Source organism: Oncorhynchus masou, chromosome 1, assembly GCF_036934945.1.
Source record: "Oncorhynchus masou masou isolate Uvic2021 chromosome 1, UVic_Omas_1.1, whole genome shotgun sequence".
NCBI classification, from domain to species: Eukaryota; Metazoa; Chordata; class Actinopteri; order Salmoniformes; family Salmonidae; genus Oncorhynchus; species Oncorhynchus masou.
Genome location: NC_088212.1, coordinates 20,447,375 through 20,473,086, shown reverse-complemented (window position 1 = coordinate 20,473,086; position 25,712 = coordinate 20,447,375). Strand labels below are relative to the sequence as shown.

At 44.3% G+C, this 25,712-nt stretch overlaps 1 protein-coding gene across 1 annotated transcript in view; it reads left to right on the top strand.

The window, feature by feature from the left end:
• The first annotated feature begins 4,851 nt into the window (after positions 1–4,851).
• The window catches only part of LOC135542322 (major facilitator superfamily domain-containing protein 3-like), a 33,598-nt gene continuing 12,737 nt past the window's right edge, over positions 4,852–25,712 (top strand). The window contains exons 1-6 of the mRNA XM_064969600.1: positions 4,852–4,900; positions 6,363–7,148; positions 16,856–16,943; positions 19,201–19,294; positions 19,419–19,613; positions 25,499–25,599. Coding sequence (XP_064825672.1) covers positions 6,438–7,148; positions 16,856–16,943; positions 19,201–19,294; positions 19,419–19,613; positions 25,499–25,599 — 1,189 coding nt within the window. The 5' untranslated portion in view covers positions 4,852–4,900; positions 6,363–6,437. The remainder of the gene's footprint in view (positions 4,901–6,362; positions 7,149–16,855; positions 16,944–19,200; positions 19,295–19,418; positions 19,614–25,498; positions 25,600–25,712) is intronic.

The following is a 25,712-nucleotide window of genomic DNA, read 5'->3' as shown; positions in this document are numbered from 1 at the left end:
ATCTGAGTTGTGTTCATTTAGGCACTAAACGGAAGAAAACTGACTGAAACAGCAAGGGGATTACTTGGATCGGACCAATATGAAACACTTAATTTTGTTCACCATTGCTAACTGTTTTAATATGTTTTCTTTTGCATGCCCTAGTGAACAAGACCCAGAGAACGAAATGTTTAGAATGGTGTCATCAAGGTTGTATTCATTAATACCAAACGGGAGAAAACAGACTGAAACAGGGAGGGACTATGAGAGCTTGTCCAATAAGAAACGCTTGTTTTCATTTTCCATTGCAAAATGTTTTGCTACATTGTGCACTAATGAATATAACCCCAAAAGGTTTTGTGTGCTTTCTCATAGGAGTCAAATAGACACTACCTGTATTGAAAACTCCTCTGTCACTTGAACTCGATGACCTAAACCCCACTTACTTGGAGAATTAGTAGAGAACTCGTTAAGGCTATTTTAATGAAAAAGGTGGTGTTCAAATGCTGGGAAAGTACTGATACAACACAAAACAACTTCAACCAGTCTCTACAGTAAAGCTTTTCAACGTGGAGATAAATTATGAAGTGATGGAGGGGTTTTCAACATAGTTATAATATATGGATTAATCGCTGTGCTTTTCAACACAGGCACAGAACCAGTGGAGGTTCCAGACCATTTCAACTGGAGGGGCCAAGCTGGGGCCAGTTGTACTGTTAGAGAGGCCAGTTACATTAGACGTTACTGTTGTCATCGTTTTCTTCACTGCATTGCAGACATTAGCAGGCAAAAGGCCATGTTCATAATCATCATCGTTGCCACTGTCTAATAGCGGATGTAAAAAAAAGAACGATAGCAAAAATTAGTTATGTAAAAATGATTTCATACACCACATTTAGGGGGGCCACAAGGGGGTCCAAAATTGTTGTCACAGGGGCACTGGCCCCCCCTGCCCCCCAACCTCCACTGCACAGAACATTGATGGAGTAATCGCCTAGACCTGTAGGACTACTATTGGAAGAAAACATGCTTTGGCTAAGTCATTTATGGAATAGTGGGTTTCTTATGTAGTAGTCTTGTAGTGGATCAGCTTCAGTGTACAGTAGATGAGTGTGGAGGTTAGTGTTAAGACTTTTAGCTACTTCTCTAGTTGGTACAGTAGATGAGTGTGGAGGTTAGTGTTAAGACTTTTAGCTACTTCTCTAGTTGGTACAGTAGATGAGTGTGGAGGTTAGTGTTAAGACTTTTAGCTACTTCTCCAGTTGGTACAGTAGATGAGTGTGGAGGTTAGTGTTAAGACTTTTAGCTACTTCTCCAGTTGGTACAGTAGATGAGTGTGGAGGTTAGTGTTAAGACTTTTAGCTACTTCTCTAGTTGGTACAGTAGATGAGTGTACATGGTTGTCAGACTGACTAGCAGATTTACCCAGCTTGTATGTGAGAACGTAGATCATGGTCCAGGGCGTCCCAGGTGCTGACAGCATCTTCCTCCACACCCTCCAGGGATGCACAGCGTCCGACTGGACCCCCTTCCTCCCCTCTGCCTGCCCCTCAACAGCTCATTGTACAGCATAGGGTCCCCCTCCACAATCAGCTCTGAATAATACTGAGTGTTGCTGGCCTTTTAATGTGGTCAAACTGCTTAAAACGGGGTGCCTTGACACTATAGGGTACAAATATAACAACGTACAGGAAAAAAATATTATTTGTTCCTGTCAGGACCCGGTTTCGAACCTGGGTCTCCGGAGTGAGAAACAGTCACTTAACCAACTGAGCCACGAATAGACAGCAGAACCCAGAAGATGAGGCAGACACAGCAGTACTTAAGACGGTGTATTTAATAAAGAAAAAATCCTAAAATACAAAAAATGGCAAATCCAAAAGGTGGTAGGAAAAACACAAAAAGACCTCAAAAGAAACTCACCAAAAATAAACAAAAACAAAAAACAGAATACCACAAGAACGTCACCCGGAATCGACAAGAGCACACAGAACACTAGGGTAGGGTGCTAACATACAAAGCACATTGCACAGAACTGAGGGAAACAAAGGGTTTAAATAAATCAGGAGTGTTGGTGGCAAATAATAATGTGGTCAAACTGGAAAAACATAGGGACAAAACACAATAGGGGCATCTATAACCAAAACCCGGAACAACCCTGGCCAAATCCTGATTTGTTCCGATGTAAATGTGGACTATAACACACTTTATAATACACTCATTCGTTGCAATCCCTAGTCGAATAAATCCATTGAATTGGTGAAAAATCTACACTGAGCATACTAAACACCTGCTCCTTTCTATGACATAGACTGACCAGGTGAATCCCGATGAAAGCTATGATCCTTTATTGAGGTCACTTGTTAAATCCACTTCAATCAATGTAGATGAAGTGGAGGAGGCAGGTTAATTAAAGAAGGATTTTTAAGCCTTGAGACAATTGTGACATGGATTGTGTAAGTGTGCCATTCAGAGGGTGAATGGGAAAGAAACATATTTAAGTGCCTTTGAACAGGGTATGATAGTAGGTGCCAAGCACACCGGTTTGAGTCAAGAACTGCAACGCTGCTCGGCTTTTCATGCTCAACAGTTTCCCGTGTGTATCAAGAATGGTCCACCACCCAAAGGGCATCCAGCCAAACTTGACACAACTGGGAAGCAATGCTTTTTCTTTCATTATTATTATTATGCATGAATATGATGGCTCACTGTTTGTTGTTGGCATTTCCTGCCTAAGTTTGCCCACTTTGCCAATAAAGTAATCATTGTAATAATTGGCAACATCAAATGGTTTTGTGATGAATAAGCCATCTGATTCGATGAAAGATTGAATTTGTCCTTCTGTCCATAAACGTTTTTTTCCCATCATTCCATCATCATTCATATATCATTAAGCTTGGCTTCATAATCCAGTTTCTGTTTCTTTTTGTTGAGTTTAGTCACATAATTTCTCAAATTGCAGTAAGTCAGCCAGTCAGATTTGCAGCCAGACTTATTAGCCACTCCTTTTGCTCCTTCTCTTTCAACCATACAGTTTTTCAAGTCCTCCTCAGTCCATGGAGCTTAAACAGTTCTAACAGTGAGTCTCTTAACAGGTGCAGCATCTGGATGCACCTTATTAATCACATCAGACCAACAAATATTTTTAACATCATCCACATAAGTCAAAGCAAATTCTCGGCCCAGCTTTTGGAACTTTGGATTTCCTGGATATTGCAACTATATTGTGAATAGTGAATTCTAAATAAATCACAGACAGTGTCACCAGCAAAACACCCCCACACCATCACACCTCCTCCTCCATGCTTCATGGTGGTAACAACACACGCAGAGATCATCAGTTCACCTACTCTGCATCTCACAAAGACACGGCGGTTGGAACCAAAAATCTAAAATTTCCACTGGTCATTTCCACTACTGATGTCCATTGTTTGGGTTTCTTGGCCCAAGCAAGTCTTCTTCTTATTATTGGTGTCCTTTGGTTGGTTTCTTTGCAGTAATTCAACCATGAAGGTCTGATTCACACAGTCTCCTCTAAACAGTTGATGTTGAGATGTGTCTGTAACTTGAAATCTGGGAAGTATTTGTTTGGGCTACAATTTCTGAGGCTGGTAACTCTAATGAACTTATCCTCTGCAGCAGTGGTAACTCTGGGCCTTCCTTTCCTGTGGAGAGCCAGTTTCATGAGAGCTAGTTTCATCATAGTGCTTAGTGCTGTTTTTTGCGACTGCACTTTCATTTTCATTCATTTTCCGGATTGACTAACCTTCATGTCTTAAAGTAATGATGGACTGTTGTTTCTCTTTTTCCAAATAGGGCTATCTTCTGTATGCCACCCATACCTTGTCACAACACAACTGATAGGCTCAAATGCATTAAGAAGGAAAGAAATTCCACAAATTAACATTTAACAAGGCACACCTCTTAATTGAAATGCATTCCAGGTGACTACCTCATGAAGCTGGTTGAGAGAATGCCAAGAGTGTGCAATGCTGTAATCATGGCAAAGGGTGGCTACTTTGAAGAATCTCAAATATAAAATATATTTTGATTTGTTTACCACTTTTTTTGGTGACTACATGATTCCATATGTGTTATTTCATAGTTTTGATGTCTTCACTATTATTCTACAACATAGAAAATAGTTTTGAAAAAAATAAAGAAAACCCTTGAATGAGTAAGTGTATACAAACTTTTGACTGGTACTGTACATTTTACTTCGACACCTAAACTATATTTCTCTCTATAAGAAAATATGTAATCTATTGGCCTGTAGTGTATTGCATTGGAACCAAGGGAGTGGGTGGTGTAAAAAGTGTCGCTGTGCATATAAAAGTGTCCACCGTGACATAACATCATATATATATTATACAGACCGCACTGATAATTCCTTTCAATACTTTTACTGCGGAAAACAGAATAGTTTTTTTTTCTCTATAAGACAATATGTATTCCATATACAGTTATTCCCATTGTGGCCAATGGAATGGGTTGAGGACAAGGCCAGCAACACTGTATTATTCAGAGCCCTATGAAATGACACCATACATACAGTATATACATTCTACAGACCCTACTGAGTATTTCCTACAATACTTTTACTGTGACACCCAGAATAGTTTTTGCTTTTTTAAACCAATATGTATTCCATATGGTGATTCATATTGTGGCCATTTATTTGACCTTGGAACAAGTTTTAAAACCCAGGTTTAATGCAAATGTAACTTAAATATGAACAAATAGGAATCATTGTTAATGTTAAGACAATAATTGTTCATATATCATGAGTAAATACAGGTTATTGAAACGTTTCTACTATTACTTGGGGGGCTTTTATTTGGAAAAGTTCTGAAATTGCGTGACCCGGATGTACTCTGTTAGTGTTGCTGACGAGACGCTGAAAGCAGGTTCTCCCTTTCCAGTATGTAGCCATCTAGCTAACGACACAATTATCATAACAGATTGCACTCAGATTAACGTTTTATAATATAATATTTATAAAACTTCACCACGGAATTTGCTAGCTATTGGCACGCGCTGATACTTAACTTACTCTGAATTGGTAGTATGACAGCGTTAGCTTGAATACTAGCTATTTGGCCATGCATGTTTATTGGTTTTTGCTTGTGGTATAACTAGCCAAGTTACCGAGACATCAGTTTAGCTTGCTACTATCGAAAGGTCAAGTTTGGGGCGTAAACGGATATCTACACGGTCCCATGTGTTATACGTTTAATTAAAAGGAAGATGAACGTGTTATGAAAGTTAATTATTGCTTGTGAATAAAGCTTGACAGCTGTCTGATGCATCAGTTTGCCAGAATCTATACTGAACAAAAATATAAACGCAACTATTAACGATTTCCCTTAGTTACAGTTCATATAAGGAAATCAGTCAATTTAAATAAATTCATTTGGCCCTATCTATGGATTTTACATGACGAGGCAGGGGTGCAGCCATGTGTGGGCCTGGGAGGGCATAGGCTACCCACTTGAGATCCAGGACCAGCCAATCAAAATGTGTTTTCCCCCACAAAAGGGCTTTATTACAGACAAAAAATATTCTCCGTTTCATCAGCTGTCGGGGTGGCTGGTATCAGACAATCCCACAGGTGAAGAAGCCGGATGTGAAGGTCCTGGGCTGGCATGATTACACGTGGTCTGTGGTTGTGAGGCCGGTTGGACATACTGCCAAATTCTCTAAAATTACATTGGAGGCGGCTTATGGTAGAGAAATTAACATACAATTCCCTGGCAAGAGCTCTATTGGACATTCCTGCAGTCCATATGTCAATTTCACGCTCCCTCAAAACTTGCAATATCTGTGGCACTGTATTGTGTGACAAAAATGCACATTTTAGAGTGACCGTTTATTGTCCCCAGTACAAGGTGCACCTGTGTAATTATCATGCTGCTTAATCAGCTTCTTGATATGCCACACCTGTCAGGTGGATGGATTATATTGACAAAGGAGAAATGCTCACTAACAGGGAAGTAAACAAATTTGTGCACAAAATTTGAGATAAACACATTTTTTTGGTGCATTTAGAACATTTCTGGGATCTTTTATTTCAGCTCATGAAACATGGGACCAGGACTTTACATGTTGCGTTTATATTTTTGTTCAGTGTATAATGAAACCTGAGTTTCCTTCATTTAATACATATACTAAAACCCCAAACTATTTATCATGAGGGGAAGACAAGTAGACAAGGTGACAGATACAGAGGGATATAGGGAGCAAGGTGGAATTTGGAACCCCGTCACTAGCTTGCATGTGTGGTCTGGAGTCTGCCGGACTAACTAGACCAGACTCCGGCACCCATTTGCTCATGTTTTCCGTCAGTGAAATGATCCCCTCTCTCTCTTCCCCATCTCTCCTAGGCTGATCGACCCATTTGATCAGCTCCTGGTGGAACATCGTCATGACCTGACGAATTGTCCCTTTCCTATTTAATCATGAATGACAAGCTGGTTTTTCTGGGCCTCCTGTACTTTGTGCAGGGGATCCCCTATGGTCTCCAGTCCTTGTTGCTCCCTGTCTACCTCCGTGGGGCGGGCCACTCCCTCACCCACATCGGCTTGACCAAAATCCTCTACTTCCCCTGGGTGCTCAAGGTCCTCTGGGCACCCCTGGTGGACCGTGTGGGCACCAAGCGGCGCTGGCTGGTGGCCACGGTCTCTGGCCTGGCGCTTACTTGTCTCTCCAGTGCCGCTCTGGCCCCGGAGGCCCACATCTGGGGAGTGGTGGGGACTCTGCTGGCCATGAATGCCCTGGCGTCGGTTCAGGACATCACAGTGGACGGGGCTGCTGTGGGACTGCTGAAGGGCCGTAGCGAGCTGGGCCTGGGCAACATGGCTCAGGTGGTGGGCTACAAGGCCGGCTCGGTGTTCGCCGGGGGCGGGCTCCTGGCTGTGATTGACGTGGCTGGGTGGGGCCCTATGTTTATGCTGTTGGCCTTTGTGTACTTCGGGGTGGCACTGTTTGTGTTGGGGGCCCCCGTGCTGGACAATGAGCTGTTGAGGGGCCAGGCAGAGGGGAGGAAGGGGGTCCAGTCGGACGCTGTGCATCCCTGGAGGGTGTGGCGGAAGCTGCTGTCAGTACCTGGGACGCCCTGGACCATGATCTACGTTCTCACATACAAACTGGGTAAATCTGCTAGTCAGTCTGTACCAACCATGCTAAAAGTCTTAACACTCATCATCTACTGTACCAACTAGAGAAGTAGCTAAAAGTCTTAACACTAACCTCCACACTCATCTACTGTACCAACTAGAGAAGTAGCTAAAAGTCTTAACACTAACCTCCACACTCATCTACTGTACCAACTAGAGAAGTAGCTAAACGTCTTAACACTAACCTCCACACTCATCTACTGTACCAACTAGAGAAGTAGCTAAAAGTCTTAACACTAACCTCCACACTCATCTACTGTACCAACTAGAGAAGTAGCTAAACGTCTTAACACTAACCTCCACACTCATCTACTGTACACTGAAGCTGATCCACTACAAGGCTACTACATAAGAAACCCACTATTCCATAAATGACTTAGCCAAAGCGTGTTTTCTTCCAATAGTAGTCCTACATTATTTAATGCAAAACATAGCAAAACATTTTGCAACGGAATACAAAAACAAAAATGTTCTTATTGGACAAGTTCTCATAGTCCCTGCCTGTTTCAGTCTGTTTTATTCCATTTGGTGCCTATTGAATACAAGCCAGATGACCTGTAGCCTCATTTGTGAAGTGGGTGGCAGGTAGCCTAGCGGTTAAGAGCACTGGGCCAGTAACCGAACGGTTGCTTGTTCAAATATCTGAGCTGACAAGGTGAAAAATAAAATCTGTTTGTGCTCTTGAGCAAGGTACTTAACCCTAATTGCCCCTGTAAGTCGCTCTGGATAATACCGTGTGCGAAATGACTAAAATGTATAAATAAAGTAAGCAAGACAGAATCATATTTTCTCCATTCAGCTGTGGTCTCATTTCTTACCACTGTTGCCCTGAACTATTTACTACAGCCACAAAGTAAAAAAATGGGCTATATTGTAAAAATTTACTTTTTGGTCTTAATTTAAGGTTAGGCATAAAGTTAGCAGTATGGTTAAGGTTAGGCATGAAGTTAGCAGTATGGTTAAGGTTAGGTTTAAAATATAATTTGTGTCTGGGGTAACTAACGATGACCCTGATCTAGACTGATCATCTCGTCTGTTGATGAATAAAGGGAATTAGTGTGTTATTCCCATGTACTTGGTAATGAGTCCAGAACCTACTTAACATTCCATTTTTTAGAAAATATGACATTTTGAACTCTGTGAATAGCATTTATGTACAAAGTAACAGGTATATATTAGGGATAGTGAGATGTTAGGTATGTTGTCCTTTAAAATTTGTATTTGTCTCCAAGTTTATATTTGCAAGAGAAAACGTTCTATGATGAACACAGTTTGGTGTTAAGCAGCGTGTGTGTGTGTGTGTGTGTGTGTGTGTGTGTGTGTGTGTGTGTGTGTGTGTGTGTGTGTGTGTGTGTGTGTGTGTGAGAGAGAATTGGTAGGAACAGAGTTTGGTGTTAACAGCGTGTGTATGTATGTGTGTGTGAGCGAGAATTGGTAGGAACAGAGTTTGGTGTTAAGCAGAGTGTATGTATGTGTGTGTGAGCGAGAATTGGTAGGAACAGAGTTTGGTGTTAAGCAGCGTGTGTATGTATGTGTGTGTGAGCGAGAATTGGTAGGAACAGAGTTTGGTGTTAAGCAGCGTGTGTATGTATGTGTGTGTGAGCGAGAATTGGTAGGAACAGAGTTTGGTGTTTGGCAGCAGGAGGGGATTATGTAAGGATTAGTGTGTCTGTATGTCTGGTGTTTTTTTTCATGGAAATTGAAATGGAAGACGCAGCATCACACTGGTGTGTGTGTTTGTTTGGGTGTTGGGAAAACATGGTCTATATACATTTGCATACATGTGCTTCTTTGTCAATGTGTGTGCCATTGTTTTTCCTGTATGTGTTCGTGTGTGTTTGAGAGAGAGTGTGTTAGGGGTGGCACAGTAATTGGATGATCCCAAGCAGACACTAGACAGGAGAGTAAGACAGTTCGTTTGAGGGGTTCACCAGTATTGTCATCATCACCACTGTCACGCTCTCCATAGCAATCATTTTCATCATCGCCATTATTGTTAACATCCTCATGAAATTATCGTTAACATCCTCATCCTCATGATGCTATCAATATTAACATAATAATCATATCTAATATAATCAGCATTTACAAATAACCGGCTTAGTTGTCCGCTCTTTATTTCAGAATAAAAAGGTCAGACTGTTTGTGTGCAACTGTCGGGTGAAACTCAACAATCCGTGTGAATGTGAGACTGTTTGTGTGTGAGATTTTAGAATGAAAGGTCTGCCTTAAACCCCCCCTCCCCCAACACACAAACACACTCATCTCAGACCCCTCTCCCACTCACTCTTAATGAACACAGCGAGTTTGCTCTGTGTAGAACCGCAAAACCAATGAGAGGGAGCCATTTGGATGACCCCTGTGTCATTTGAGGTCGCGGACATGGGACTTGCTGTCTGGGCAGAATCCCAGAGAGAGAGTCAGGGGCAAAAGGGATAGAAGGAGAATGAACCTGTGTATTGTAGTCCGGGGAACACTGATGGAGGGATGGGATAGTATTGGTAGATTGGAAAGTGATAACGCTGCTCTTATTGGGTTTAGTACCCACTGATCTAGGATCAGATTAACCTACCCTACAATAATAACCTTAACCACTAATCAAACAGAGAAAAACTGACCCTGTATCAGTCAGTGGTTAACTTGGGGCCAACATCTACAGATGTAAGATCTTAATTTGATCACCCTGTTGTTGCAGGTAATTTCCACTTTAAAATGTCAGACTTGATTTGCACTAACAAAAAAATGTATCAACCCCTACAAAAATGTCCATTAATTATAATCCACGCAATAATTTAAATGTCCTGTTGTTGCAGGATTATTTTCCTGCTATGGGAAACCGCCAACCTCTGCCATGCACAGCCATACTGGATAGACTGTGAGACATGGGAGAGAGGATGGCAGAGCAGAGAGGGGGGCCTGGGAAGTGGGGGGAGAGAGCGGTGTGGGGGGGGGGGTGGGGTTAATTTTCCAGAGGGAGAAAGGAAGACGGCAGGGAGGCTGAAGGGGGGATGAATTAATGAAGAACCACCACATGGTGCCCAGAGGGAGACAGAGAGAAATGGATAAAGGCACAGAGGCCTAAAGAGAGAGGACAGTATTGGGACAGTATAACAGGACTTTTTCAATACTGGAGCCAAACCAACAAGTGACCCTGTTTGGTTGTCCATAACACTGCTCCCCTAGATTGTATAGTCAGTGTTTGTTTACTTTGTCAACAGCATAGATATCAATCATTGGTCAATACACTGGTAACGTGTAGCTAGGGCTGGGTGATATATCATATTTCAAGGTATACCGGTATGGATTTTTTTTAAATCGTCTATAACGATATGTTGATACAGTGCTAAATAAATGAAAAGTCAGATTTGTCCTAGTTTGGTTGAGTAATAAGCAATCAGGAAGGAGAAAGACCATTAAACCAATTAAAATGAATCTGTTGCCATCCTAGGGTTATGAACTAGTCATAAAACATATTTATAGCTTGTATTATTCAGAAACATAGAATACCGTCAAACACTGCCATGCAGTCAAAAGAATGAGAAATATATTGTGATATGTTATTTTGGCCATATCGCACAGTCCTACATGGAATGTTAGGACCCCTGATTGGTGGAATGGTGTAGATCTCCTGGTGCTATGGAGCTCTGTAGTGCAACAGCTTTCTGTAGAAAGGTTAGCGAGGACAGTTATAGTTCATGTGGTTATGGGAATAAAACATAGTTGGTAACGTAAGAGCATTTTAGCAGAGTGACCCATCTGGGTAGGGTGGGTGGTGTTCAACTTTTTTTCCCATGCTTCAGCCTCGTTCCTTAGGGGTTCAACAAACTCTGTGACTCCCTGCAAAGTGCACACCTGTAGGGATTGCTGTTAATGTGTGTGTGTCAATGGAAGGTGTACGTAGAACTGTAGCTTACTGATTTACTGGGCCTCTCTCTCTGTCTTGTTCCCAGGGTGTGTTTTGTGTCTTGTTTTCTCCTAAGTGTCCTCGTGATCCCATCTGATCCTGGACTCTAGTGTCTGAGCTTCATGTGATCACTCTGTTACCCGACCGACCATTCTGTGTCCTAATTGACTCTCATGCTGATCCCTCATCCTGTTCTCTCTCACTATTTCTTTCTTTTTCTTTCTTTCTTTCTTTCTTTCTTTCTTTCTTTCTTTCTTTCTTACTCGTGCACAAACACCTCCTGTTTCCCATCAGCAACCTGTCAGCCCTACTCTCCTCATCACCCCTCCTGTACCAAATTCCTCATTCTCCTCAGTCTCATTCTTCCACATTTTGCCTCTTTTTCTGCATCCCTCCTCCTCTATAAACCCAGTCTCTCTCCATAAATCATTCTCACTATCTATCTCCCTTACCCCTCTCTCTCTGTCTGTTCATGTTTCTCCCTTACCCCTCTCTCTCTCTGTCTGTTCATGTTTCTCCCTTACCCTTCTCTCTCTGTCTGTTCATGTTTCTCCCTTACCCCTCTCTCTCTGTCTGTTCATGTTTCTCCCTTACCCCCTCTCTCTCTCTGTCTGTTCATGTTTCTCCCTTACCCCTCTCTCTCTGTCTGTTCATGTTTCTCCCTTACCCCTCTCTCTCTGTCTGTTCATGTTTCTCCCTTACCCCTCTCTCTCTGTCTGTTCATGTTTCTCCCTTACCTCTCTCTCTCTCTCTCTCTCTCTGTCTGTTCATGTTTCTCCCTTACCCTTCTCTCTCTGTCTGTTCATGTTTCTCCCTTACCCCTCTCTGTCTGTTCATGTTTCTCCCTTACCCCCTCTCTCTCTGTCTGTTCATGTTTCTCCCTTACCCCTCTCTCTCTGTCTGTTCATGTTTCTCCCTTACCCCCTCTCTCTCTCTGTTCATGTTTCTCCCTTACCCCTCTCTCTCTGTCTGTTCATGTTTCTCCCTTATCTCTCTCTATTTTTTCTCCCTACCCCTCTCTCTATCTGTTCATTTTCTCCCTTACCCCTCTCTCTCTGTTCATGTTTCTCCCTTACCCCTCTGTCTCTCTGTTCATGTTTCTCCCTTACCCCTCTCTCTGTCTGTTCATGTTTCTCCCTTACCCCTCTCTCTCTGTTCATGTTTCTCCCTTACCCCTCTCTCTCTCTGTCTTTCTCTCTTATCCATTATTTTTCTCTACACCTTATCTCATTTTCTGTCTCTGTCGTTCTCCCCCTCTCTGTCTCTCTGTCATTATCCCCCTCTGTCTCGCTGTCATTCTCCCTCTCTCTATGTCTCTCTGGCATTCTCCCTCTCTCTCTGTCTCTCTGTCATTCTCCCTCTCTCTCTGTCACTCTGTCATTCTCCCTCTCTCTCTGTCTCTCTGTCATTCTCTCTCTCTCTGTCTCTGTCATTCTCTCTCTATCTGTCTCTCTGTCATTCTCTCTCTCTGTCTCTCTGTCATTCTCCTCTCTCTGTCTCTCTGTCATTCTCCCCCGCTGTGTCGCTGTCATTCTCCCTCTCTCTCTGTCACTCTGTCATTCTTTCTCTCTATCATTCTCTCTGTCATTCTCCCTCTCTCTGTCTCTCTGTCATTCTCTCTCTCTATCAGTCTCTCTGTCATTCTCCCTCTATCTGTCTCTCTGTCATTCTCCCTCTATCTGTCTCTCTGTCATTCTCTCTCTCTATCTGTCTCTCTGTCATTCTCCCTCTATCTGTCTCTCTGTCATTCTCTCTCTCTCTCTCTCTCTCTCTCTCTGTCTTTATCCCCCTCTGTCTCTCTCCCACTATCTGTCTCTCTATCTTTCTCCTTTACTCCCCTCTCTACTAGTTTCTTCTTTGTGGATGCCTAATGAAATCCCCACTGAAATGGACAATTGTTGCTTTGCGAATATTTATAGAATTGAATAATCAGCCTTGTTGTGTTTGTCTGCACTCTCCTTTTAAAGAAATAATGAGTTTGAAGCAGTGGGAGCACTGAATGCTGTAGAGACCCAGAACCACTGGTAAAGAATCAAGCATAGGAGGTTGGTGGCACCTTAATTGGAGAGGACAGGGCTCGTGGTAATGGCTGGAGTGGAATGAGTGGATTGGTATCAAATACATCAAACACATGGTTTCCATGTGCAACAGCATCCTGCGGTTTATTAGACATCATAAAGGCTTTAAAAGAACAATCTGTTCAAACAACAACAAAGGTTTTGGTAAATATCTCAGGGATGGGGTTGGAAGAATGTAACCACTCTCAGATTCATAGACAGAGCTAGGAATGACCATCCCATGAGTGACCAACTGCCCCTCCCTACCTTCAGGCTATGCTCAAACCCTACACCCCAACCCAAGCACCTCTGGTCTCCAGCTCCTGCTCAGCCCAGTCCAAGCTCTTCTCTTCCCTTGCACAACCCGATGGTGGAACTGGCTTCCCCCTAAAGCTAGAACAGCAGAGCACCCCCCCCTGCATAAAAATACATTTTGTGAACTAACACTTTTCTTTCCTTACTAACTCTGACTTTGCTGATAGCTACTTTATTGAGGTTTTTCTGTACTTAAATGTACTTACTATAACTGTGATATGTGTTTGTGGTTGTCCCACCTAGCTATCTTAAGATGAATGCACTAACTCTAAGTCACTCTGGATAAGAACACTTGCTAAATGACTAAAATGTAGAAATTAAATATGACATCAAAATTATAGTTATAGTATAATTTTTAGGCTATTTTGATGCAGTGTTTGTTTACAATAAGACCTACACTGTTTACCAACAAATGAGTAAAACAAATGTATATTTGGGGTTTTGATGGAGTAAAAGAATTTAACTAAGCTCATGAGGCATTTGAACTACACTGAGTGTACAAAACATTAGGAACAACTGCTCTTTCCATGACAGACTGACCAGGTGAATCCACGTGAAAGCTATGATCCCTTATTGATAGGTTAAAAAATAACAAAGATTTAAGTGCCTTTGAACAGGGAATGGAAATAGGTGCCAGGCGCCCCGGTTTGAGGGCTTTTCACGCTCAACAGTTTCCCATGTGTATCAAGAATGGTCAACCACCCAAAGGACATTCAGCCAACTTGACACAATTGTGGGAAGCATTGTAGTCAACATGGGCCAGCATCCCTGTGAAACACTTTCGATACCTTGTAAAGTCCATTCCCTGACGGCCTGAGGCTGTTCTGAGGGCAAAATGTGGTGCAACTCCATATTAGGTATGTGTTCCTCATGTTTTCTACACTCAGTATATATTCTTCAAGAATCAATGGGTGTATATCAATCATTTCAAAGTCAAAAAAATGGATGTAGCAATGGCAGATTGTCCATTTAAGTAATGTCTTGCCTCAAACTATCTACCCTGTTGGATGATAAAAAGTTCCCCAGGTTTCAACCGGTGATGGTGGGAAGTAGTGAGTAATACAGTAGCGGATAGCTGTTTATGTTACACCGGTGGGAAGTAGTGAGTAATACAGTAGCGGATAGCTGTTTATGTTACACCGGTGGGAAGTAGTGAGTAATACAGTAGCGGATAGCTGTTTATGTTACACCGGTGGGAAGTAGTGAGTAATACAGTAGCGGATAGCTGTTTATGTTACACCGGTGGGAAGTAGTGAGTAATACAGTAGCGGATAGCTGTTTATGTTACACCGGTGGGAAGTAGTGAGTAATACAGTAGCGGATAGCTGTTTATGTTACACCGGTGGGAAGTAGTGAGTAATACAGTAGCGGATAGCTGTTTATGTTACACCGGTGGGAAGTAGTGAGTAATACAGTAGCGGATAGCTGTTTATGTTACACCGGTGGGAAGTAGTGAGTAATACAGTAGCGGATAGCTGTTTATGTTACACCGGTGGGAAGTAGTGAGTAATACAGTAGCGGATAGCTGTTTATGTTACACCGGTGGGAAGTAGTGAGTAATACAGTAGCGGATAGCTGTTTATGTTACACCGGTGGGAAGTAGTGAGTAATACAGTAGCGGATAGCTGTTTATGTTACACCGGTGGGAAGTAGTGAGTAATACAGTAGCGGATAGCTGTTTATGTTACACGGTGGGAAGTAGTGAGTAATACAGTAGCGGATAGCTGTTTATGTTACACTGTTTATGTTAGGTGGGAAGTAGTGAGTAATACAGTAGCGGATAGCTGTTTATGTTACACCGGCGGGAAGTAGTGAGTAATACAGTAGCGGATAGCTGTTTATGTTACACCGTGGGAAGTAGTGAGTAATACAGTAGCGGATAGCTGTTTATGTTACACCGGTGGGAAGTAGGGTAATACAGTAGCGGATAGCTGTTTATGTTACACCGCGTGAGTAATACAGTAGCGGATAGCTGTTTATGTTACACCGGCGGGAAGTAGTGAGTAATACAGTAGCGGATAGCTGTTTATGTTACACCGGTGGGAAGTAGTGAGTAATACAGTGTTTAGCGGATAGCTGTTTATGTTACACCGGTGGGAAGTAGTGAGTAATACAGTAGCGGATAGCTGTTTATGTTACACCGGTGGGAAGTAGTGAGTAGTAATACAGTAAGCGGATAGCTGTTTATGTTACACCGGTGGGAAGTAGTGAGTAATACAGTAGCGGATAGCTGTTTATGTTACACCGGTGGGAAGTAGTGAAGTAATACAGTAGCGGATAGCTGTTTATGTTACACCGGTGGGAAGTAGTGAGTAATACAGTAGCGGATAGCTGTTTATGGATGTTACACCGGTGGGAAGTAGTGAGTAATACAGTAGCGGATAGCTGTTTATGTTACACCGGTGGGAAGTAGTGAGTAATACAGTAGCGGATAGCTGTTTATGTTACACCGGTGGGAAGTAGTGAGTAATACAGTAGCGGATAGCTGTTTATGTTAGTGCTGCCTTGGAATATAGAATATAGACGCTGGAATATGTCACCACAGCAGCCTCTGTTTACCCCTCTCATTCTCCTGCCACATTTAGCTGGCTGTCAAGGGTGTGCGTTGTCGATAGCATTTATCCCGTGTGCCAGGAGGTTTTGAGCTCTTCTCGGAGAGCTCCTTTTGATGTCTCCATTTCATGTGAAAGATTCTCTCTCTATTGTGTTTTTCTTCTGGCCAAGTGTGAGTAATACAGTGTCGGATAGCAGTGAGCTTCACTCAGCACTCCGTCTCCCTGTGGTCACTCTCCATCCGGCAGCGCTGAATATTTTACAGCGTCGTGGGCAGAAAATTGTCCTTTTAAACCACACAGCGACAGAGGCACTATTGTCTCACTGACAAACTTTTATTTCACCAGAAAGCACTGTGACTGAGGCTTGTGTTATCTGAGGAAGTTTTACATTTGGCCCTTTTGAAAAAATGACAGGATATTGATAGCTTTTTTATTTACATCTATTATTGATACTATCTAGGAATAGTGTATGTTGTTTGATTAAGAAAGCACCAATATAACATTGTCCAGTCTATTAAAGGTAGCTTTGTGCAGTCACAGTGTTTAAGTTGGAGTTGTCATACATGAGACATACACTATTGTTTTCTTCTTCCTGTTTTCCTTTAACTAGCTCTGTCACAGGAAGGTGGATTGTGGGTGTTTTTGAGTATGTTTATTTCCAACAGTAGCATAGGATCTTGCTATGTTGTAGATAAAATGACTAAAACTACAGATGAACAGATTTGTGAGTAACTCTCTACAGTAACCTGAACTCCATTTGTCTGTTTCTGTTCTACACAGGTGAAGCAGTGAGTACCATCACATGACAGCCCGGATAGCTGGAACGGCATGTTGTATCTCAATCTGTTCCTCCCTCCTGTGCTCTCCCAGTTCAGTAGTCAGAGGCAGCACTCTCCTGTTAGCGTTCAGATAGTTAGCGTTCAGAGGCATCTCCTGTTAGCAGAGGCAGCACTCTCCTGTTAGCGGGGCAGCAGTTAGCGAGAATAGCACTCTCCTGTTAGCGTTCAGAGGCAGCACTCTTGTTAGCGTTCAGAGGCAGCACTCTCCTGTTAGCGTGGGAAGTAGTTCAGAGTCTCCTGTTAGCGTTCAGAGGCAGCACTCTCCTGTTAGCGTTCAGCAGCACTCTCCTGTTTAGAGGCAGCACTCTCCTGTTAGCAGAGGCAGCACTCTCCTGTTAGCGTTCAGAAGCACTCTCCTGTTAGCGTAAGGCACAGTTAGCGTTCAGAGGCAGCACTCTCCTGTTAGCTGTTCAGAGGCAGCACTCTCCTGTTATTTGGCACTCTCCTTGAGGCAGCACTCTCCTGTTAGCGTTCAGAGGCAGCACTCTCCTGTTAGCGTTCAGAGGCAGCACTCTCCTGTTAGCGTTCAGAGGCAGCACTCTCCTGTTAGCGTTCAGAGGCAGCACTCTCCTGTTAGCGTTCAGAGGCAGCACTCTCCTGTTAGCGTTCAGAGGCAGCACTGTTACTATCTCCTGTTAGCGTTCAGAGGCAGCACTCTCCTGTTAGCGTTCAGAGGCAGCACTCTCCTGTTAGCGTTCAGAGGCAGCACTCTCCTGTTAGCGTTCAGAGGCAGCACTCTCCTGTTAGCGTTCAGAGGCAGCTCTCCTGTTAGCGTTCAGAGGCAGCACTCTCCTGTTAGCGTTCAGAGGCAGCACTCTCCTGTTAGCGTTCAGAGGCAGCACTCTCCTGTTAGCGTTCAGAGTAATACTCTCCTGTTAGCGAGGCAGCAGCTGTTATGTTAGTTAGCTGCCACTCTCCTGGAGAGGCAGCACTCTCCTGTTAGCGTATAGGCAACTCTCCTGTTATTCAGACGCTCCTGTTATGAAGCATGTTAGCAGAGGCAGCACAGCAGCAGCACTCTGTTTTCAGAGGCAGCACTCTCCTTCTCCTGAGGCAGCACTCTCCTTTAGCTTGGCTGTCACAGCGTTCAGAGGCAGCACTCATCAGAGGCAGCACTCTCCTGTGCGAGAGGCAGCACTCTGTTAGCGTTCAGCAGTCCCTGTTAGCGTTCAGCCAGGAGGTCTCCTGTTAGCGTTCAGAGGCAGCACTCTCCTGTTAGCGTTCAGAGGCAGCACTCTCCTGTTAGCGTTCAGATCAGCACTCTCCTGTTAGCGTTCATGTTAGCGTTCAGAGGCAGCATTCTCCTGTTAGCGTTCAGAGGCTATTGTTGTTTTTCACTCTCCTGTTAGCGTTCAGAGGCAGCACTCTCCTGTTAGCGTGTGAGGCAGCAGTTAGCGTTCAGTCTCCTTTGAGGCAGCACTCTCCTGTTAGCAGTCTCCTGAGCTGTCAGCGTCAGAGGCAGCACTCTCCTGTCTCCAGAGGCAGCACTGTCTTTGCGTTCAGAGGCAGCACTCTCCTGTTTCAATAATGTTAGCGTTCAGAGGCAGCACTCTCCTGTTAGCGTTCAGAGGCAGCACTCTCCTGTTAGCAGAGGCAGCACTCTCCTGTTAGCGTTCAGAGGCAGCACTCTCCTGTTAGCCAGAGGCAGCACTCTCCTGAAACCACTCCTGTTAGCGTTCAGAGGCAGAGGCAGAGGCAGCACTCTCCTGTTAGCGTTGTCTCACTGAGAGGCAAACTTTTCTCCTGTTACGTTCAGAGGCAGCTCTCCTGTTAGCTGAGGCTTCCTGTTATTCAGCGTTCAGAGGAAGTTTTAGAGGCAGCACTTCCCAGCACTCTCCTGTTAGCGTTCAAAAAGCACTCTCCTGACGTTCAGAGGCAGCACTTGATAGAGGCAGCACTCTCCTGTTTTCACATCTCCTGTTAGCGTTCAGAGGCAGCTCTCCTGTTAGCGAATAGCACTGTAGCGTTGTTTGATTAAGAAAGCACTCAATATAACATTCCTGTCCAGTCTCCTTTAGCGTTCAAGGCAGCACTCTCCTGTTAGCGTTCAGAGGCACTGTCAGAGGCAGCACTCTCCTGTTTAAGAAAGTTGAGGCAGCACTTCCTGTTAGCGTTCAGAGGCAGCACTCTCCTGTGAAGACATACTCTATTGTTTTCTTCTTCCTGTTTTCAGAGGCAGCACTTCCTAACTAGCTCTGTTAGCACAGGAAGGTTCAGGGCAGCACTCTCCTGTTAGGTGAGGCAGCACTCTCCTTTTGAGTCTGTTTATTTCCAACAATGGCTAATCCATCTCCTGTTAGTTGAGCACTCTCCTGGCTAGAGTCTCCTGTTAGCGTAGAAGCACTCTCCTGTTACGTAAAACTCTCCTGTTAGCAGATGAACAGCACTCTCCTGTTAGCGTTCAGAGGCAGCACTCTCCTGTTAGCGTTCAGAGGCAGCACTCTCCTGTTAGCTCCTGTTACGCCAACTGGTTTGTCAGAGGCAGCACTCTCCTGTTAGCTGTCTCTAGCGTCAGAGGCAGCACTCTCCTGTTAGCGTTCAGAGCAGCACTCTCCTGTTAGCGTTCAGACAGCACTCTCCTGTTCCTCTCTTAGCGTTCAGAGGCAGCACTCTCCTGTTAGCGTTCAGAGGCCATCACATGACAGCACTCTCCTGTTAGGGTTCTGGAGGCAGCACTCTCCTGTTAGCGTTCAGAGGCAGCACTCTCCTGTTAGCGTTCAGAGGCAGCACTCTCCTGTTAGCGTTCAGGCAGCACTCTCCTGGTTCAGAGCCAGCACTCTCCCAGTTCAGTTAGCGTTCAGAGGCAGCACTCTCCTGTTAGCGTTCAGAGAGGCAGCACTCTCCTGTTAGCGTTCAGAGGCAGCACTCTCCTGTTAGCGTTCAGAGGCAGCACTCTCCTGTTAGCGTTCAGAGGCAGCACTCTCCTGTTAGCGTTCAGAGGCAGCACTCTCCTGTTAGCGTTCAGAGGCAGCACTCTCCTGTTAGCGTTCAGAGGCAGCACTCTCCTGTTAGCGTTCAGAGGCAGCACTCTCCTGTTAGCGTTCAGAGGCAGCACTCTCCTGTTAGCGTTCAGAGGCAGCACTCTCCTGTTAGCGTTCAGAGGCAGCACTCTCCTGTTAGCGTTCAGAGGCAGCACTCTCCTGTTAGCGTTCAGAGGCAGCACTCTCCTGTTAGCGTTCAGAGGCAGCACTCTCCTGTTAGCGTTCAGAGGCAGCACTCTCCTGTTAGCGTTCAGAGGCAGCACTCTCCTGTTAGCGTTCAGAGGCAGCACTCTCCTGTCTATAGTGCCCATTTTAGTGTCCCTTTCTGTGAGCACCTGTCCAGCACTCTCCTGTTAGCGTTCGTCACCACTCATCAGAGGCAGCACTCTCCTCCCCACATTGGGGGATGTCTATAGTGCCCATTTTAGTGTCCCTTTCTGTGTGTGTGTGTGTGTCCTCTCACGTCACCCCATCACCTCCCTCCCCACATTGGGGGTGTGTGTGTGTGTGTGTGTGTGTGTGTGTGTGTGTGTGTGTGTGTGTGGTAGGAGAACAGCACGGGGAGATGCTTTGTAGCCTCCGGTGAGGCAAGGAGACAGGCCCCAGCAGCAACACTCGGTCTTCTGTGTTCTACAGCTGATAATTCAAAGCATTCACCAATAATCAACTATTTCTATTGACCTAACATGAAGTGAACTAAATGTGTTATTTTTGAGAGAGATCACAGATCAGACTTTAGCCTAAAAGTCATTATAATCTGCAGCAGCGCCATTTGCTCGTGAAAAGTGTCACTCCTATAGACTCTCCTTGACGTCATATTATTTTCTAAGAATAATATTGAAGTTCCTAGCAAACGGTAGTAGAACATACGTTTGGAAAGGCAGCAGCTGCACAACAAAGCAGAGATGCCTCAGCTCTAGAGATTAAAGTTCTCCTTTCAATTGCTAGTTAACCTTACATTTTCGCCAACTGCCATTACAGCACATACACTACCCTAACTCAACCTCCAATGCATAAAACAATACATGTGATGTAATGCAATCTATAAATAACAACAATACGTAAGTATTTTCCCATACAGGGCATTGGCATGAGACATACATTATATATACAAAAGTATGTGGACACCCCCTTCAAATGATTGGATTTGGCTATTTCAGCCACACCTGTTGCTGACAATCATTGACAGTAGATTGGCCTTACAGAAGACTTTCAACGATGCACCTTCATAGGATGCTTCCTTTCCAACAAGTCAGTTCATCAAATTTCTGCCCTGCTAGAGCTGCCAGGTCAACTATAAGTGCTGTTATTGTGAAGTGGAAACATCTAGGAGCAACAACGGCTCAGCCGCGAAGTGGTAGACCACACAAGCTCATAGAATGGGACCGCCGAGTTCTGAAGCGTGTGGCGCATACAAATCATCTGTCCCCGGTTGCAACGCTCACTACCGAGTTTCAAAATGACTCTGGAAGCAACGTCAGCACAATAACTGTTAGGTGGGAGCTTCAGGAAATGGGTTTCCATGGCCTATCAGCCACACACGAGCTGAAGATCACCACACACAATGCCAAGCGTTGGCTGTAGTGGTGTAAAGCTTGCAGTCATTGGACTCTGGAGCAATTGAAAAGTGTTCTCTGGAGTGATGAATCACTCTTCACCATCTGGCAGTCCGAAGGACGAGTCTGGGTTTGCCGGATGCCAGGAGAGTGCTACCTGCACCAATGCATAATGCCAGCTGTAAAGATTGGTGGAGGAGGCATAATGGTCTGGGGCTGTTTTTCATGGTTCGTGCTTGGCCCCTTAGTTCCAGTGAAGGCAAATCTTAACGCTACAGCATACAATGACATTCTAGACGATTCTGTCCTTCCAATTTTGTGGCAACAGTTTGGGGAAGGCCCTTTCTTGTTTCAGCATGACAATGCCCTCGTGCACAAAGCAAAATGGTTTGTCAAGATCGGTGTTGAAGAATTTGACTGGCCTGCACAGAGCGCTGATCTCAACCCCATCAAATACCTTTGAGATGAATTGGAATGCCGACTGCGAGCCAGGCCTAATCGCCCAACATCAGTGCCCGACCTCACTAATTATCTTGTGGCTGAATATAAACAAGTTCCCACAGCAATGTTCTAACATCTAGTGGAAAGCCTTCCCAGAAGAGTAGAGGCTGTTATAGCAGCAAAGGGGGACCAACTCCATATTAATGGTCATGATTTTGGAATGAGATGTTCAAGTGCCGGTGTTCACATACTTTTGGTCATGTAGTGTACATCACCTTATTCATTGCTAGCGCTCACAAACCTAGATTGGTTAATGATAAGCATTAGCATCGAGCTGAAATAGGCCCTATATGAAGAGAATACCAATGTCTTATCTTTCTATAAAACATCTGCAGAAGTCTGTGGTCTGTCCTGTTTTAATTACATCTCCATATGGTCGCTGATGCTGGCTCCCAGGTATTTGTCACACTACCCATAAAGAAATATGACCAAAAACAATGTTGTTTGGAATCTCTTTCACAAAAGCGCTGTCAAGTTTTTGGGGTACTTCTACTCTTTCTTCCTGTCTAACTTTTTGAGAAGGCACACCTGTTAATTGAAAATCATTCCAGGTGACTACCTCATGAAGCTGGTTGTGAGAATGCCAAGAGTGTGCAAAGCTGTCATCAAGGCAAAGGATGGCTATTTGAAGAATCTCAAATATAAAACATATTTAGATTTGTTTAACACTTTTTTTGGTTACTACATGATTCCATATGTGTTATTTCATAGTTTTGATCTTCATTAGGACTCGGGCAGAATTGTCACATTTTCACACACAGAGTTGCGTTCACCTGACACTGTACACCCAGTCCAGATTCCCACAGAATGACTCACCAAACCTCCCAACACGCAAGCACACATACCCACACTACACAAAGCCAATCCACCAAGCCATCTCAATGCTCTCAAATCAAATTTGAACATTTCTCCTGGGCCCCATCAGAAACGTCTGAGAGCCAGAGACTGACCGCCTCACACAGATCCCCGAGAGCCTATATGGTATCGCAGACCAGCCCGTGTGAGGTGTCAGTAGTGAGGCAGGTTCTCCTCTCACCCCATCACTACTGCAACTCCTTACAGAGACAAATTTTAAAGAGTGTCATTGAGAAGGAGAGAATAGAAAATGAGGGAAACAATGTCTTTAGCATGTGTATGATAGCAGATTGGTTTTCCGTTGGAAAGGGTAAAGAAGGAGAAATGAGAGCGGTGTTGTAGAGCCTGTAGACGTAAAGACTGACAGAATGGACAGATACTATTTAGTATCAGATATAAGTATAGTGGTAATGGTAATGTCCATGTGGTAATGTCCTTGTCAGATGGTATAGATATCAGATACCAGACAGTGACACATGTCTGGTTCGTCTGATAGACAGGATCCTTTGGGGACTGATTGGCACAGTGGTAATCCCTGGGAGACACACACACACACAACACAACACAACACAACACAACACAACACAATGCTCTAAGGGGGTTGAGAAGTGGGGAGCTTCTTGGGTTATAGATTACCCCATGAGCCATGCCTATCGGGAGACACAGCTCTTCGACTAACAAGGAATCAATTAGCGTCTGGGGACATGTCGTGGGTGGGTGGGTGTGTGTGTGCGTGTCACGGTTTCCGTTAGCCGGTAATGGGCGGCTTATGGTCAATAAATATTTTTTAAGCTGATAAATAAAATTTGTACCGGCCAATTGTCTGGGAGAGGGAAAACAATCCCATAGCAAGATTATGCCTTTTAGCATAATCCATCAATTTCCATTGATGGAAATGCCAGTTGATGTAAATACATTTGACCAGTCATGCTTATTGGTCTATGGATTCATTTCCATAATTTTGTGGAATTAAATTGGCATGTGTATATTTTTGTTAGTCGTTATGATTCTTATTTATCACACATGCACAGCATACAGAGCCTAGCATACAGAGCCTAGCATACATAGCCTAGCGTACAGAGCCTAGCGTACAGAGCCTAGCGTACAGAGCCTAGCGTACAGAGCCTAGCGTACAGAGCCTAGCGTACAGAGCCTAGCGTACAGAGCCGAACATACAGAGCCTAGCATACAGAGCCTTGCATACATAGCCTACAGAGCCTAGCGTACAGAGCCTAGCAGAGCCTAGCATACATAAGCGTACAGAGCCTAGCATAGAGCAGAAGAGCCGAGCGTACAGAGCCTAGCATACAGAGCCGAGCGTACAGAGCCGAACATACAGAGCCTAGCATACAGAACCTAGCATACAGAGCCTAGTTTAAGCTGAACATCTTTGACAGCACGAGACCTGCTGCTACAGCTCCTGGTGCTGCTGGAGGGAAATGTGCTTTTATAATAAGCCCAATCATTGCGCAACAATTCTAACTGAAATCTTGTGTTAAAAACAATTTTGATAGCATGATAAAAAGAGCTACTATTTTTATTTCTCAACTGGTATTGGAAGTGCACTTCCCATTTGCCATTCTAAGTGCCTATAATGGCAGGTAGGCTTCAGTGCTACCTGCTCCCTTGAACCGTTTAGAAATGACAGCACTTTTTGTACATAGTCCCTTCATTTTAGGGGACAACATGTATTGGGACAAATTCAAAGTATTAAAGTAGTCCCATATTCCTAGCACGTAATGATTACATTATTTACCATTAATTTTTAAACGGTTCACCTGATATGGATGAAAATACACTCAAATTAAGCTGACAGTCTACACTTTAACTTCATAGACATTGCATCATTTCAAATTCAAAGTGCTGGAGTACAGTGCCTAAACAACTAACAAATTGGGGTTAGTAGATTGACATAGGCTTGTGGTTTGGTTGTTCATTACTCGTCTTGCTGGCTGAGAAAAAGTAAATGTGGTAGTTATTCTAACATCTTTAAATGGAATTCGGGAAGGACCGACACCGTTTCATCTTTGAGGTTCATGATTTGTTAAGATGAATTACTATAATTTAAATGTGATTTCTGTCATTCTGAATACCGTGGGTGGACGACCTGATCATGTTACGCACCAAATGCGTAAGGGTCTGGTAAATTTCTCAAATGTCAGGTATCACAGTGCTAGCTGTGCCGCGAGAGATCCTGGATTCGAGTCCAGGCTCTGTCGCTGCCGGCCGCGACCGGGAGATGGGGTGGCGCACAATTGGCCCAGCGTCGTTCGGGTTAGGGGAGGGTTTTACCGGCAGGGATGTTCTTGTCCCTTCGCGCACTAGTGATTCCTGTGGCGGGCCGGGCGCAATGCACGCTGACACGGTCGCCAGGTGTACAGTGTTTCCTCCAACACATTGGTCCGGTTGGCTTCCGGGTTAAGCGGGCATTGTGTCAAGAAGCATTGTGGCTTGGCTGGGTTGTGTATCGGAGGACGCACGGCTCTCGACCTTCGCCTCTCGCGAGTCCGTACGGGAGTGGCAGTGATGGGACAAGATTGTAAAAATACCACGAAATTGGGGAGAAAAATTCTCAAATGTCCAGTAAATGAAAATGCTGCCAGTCAAATGTCCGGTGGCACATTTTCCTAATGGAAACCCTGGAGTGTGGGTGTGTGTGCTACTGTAGAAGGAAATATGGTGTTTGTTTTTGTTAGCATACACATACTACACAGTATTCTTTGCCTGTGTGTGTGTCAAATGGCATTTGTGACTGGTTGTCTGTCTTGTGTGTCTCCACAGTATTGGCTCTCTGATGAGGCGTGTGTTTGTGATGCGGACTGTCAGTATGGTGTTCCAGAGCTCCCTCCTGACCATACTGGAACCTTCCCCGCTCATGAAAGGTGAGAGAAGACCAGACCGCACTCTGACCGCAGCATTGACCACGTTTACATGCGTATTCCGGATAGTATTCCGGATAGTAGCTCATATCCCGCTTAAGGGCTTGTTCAGGATA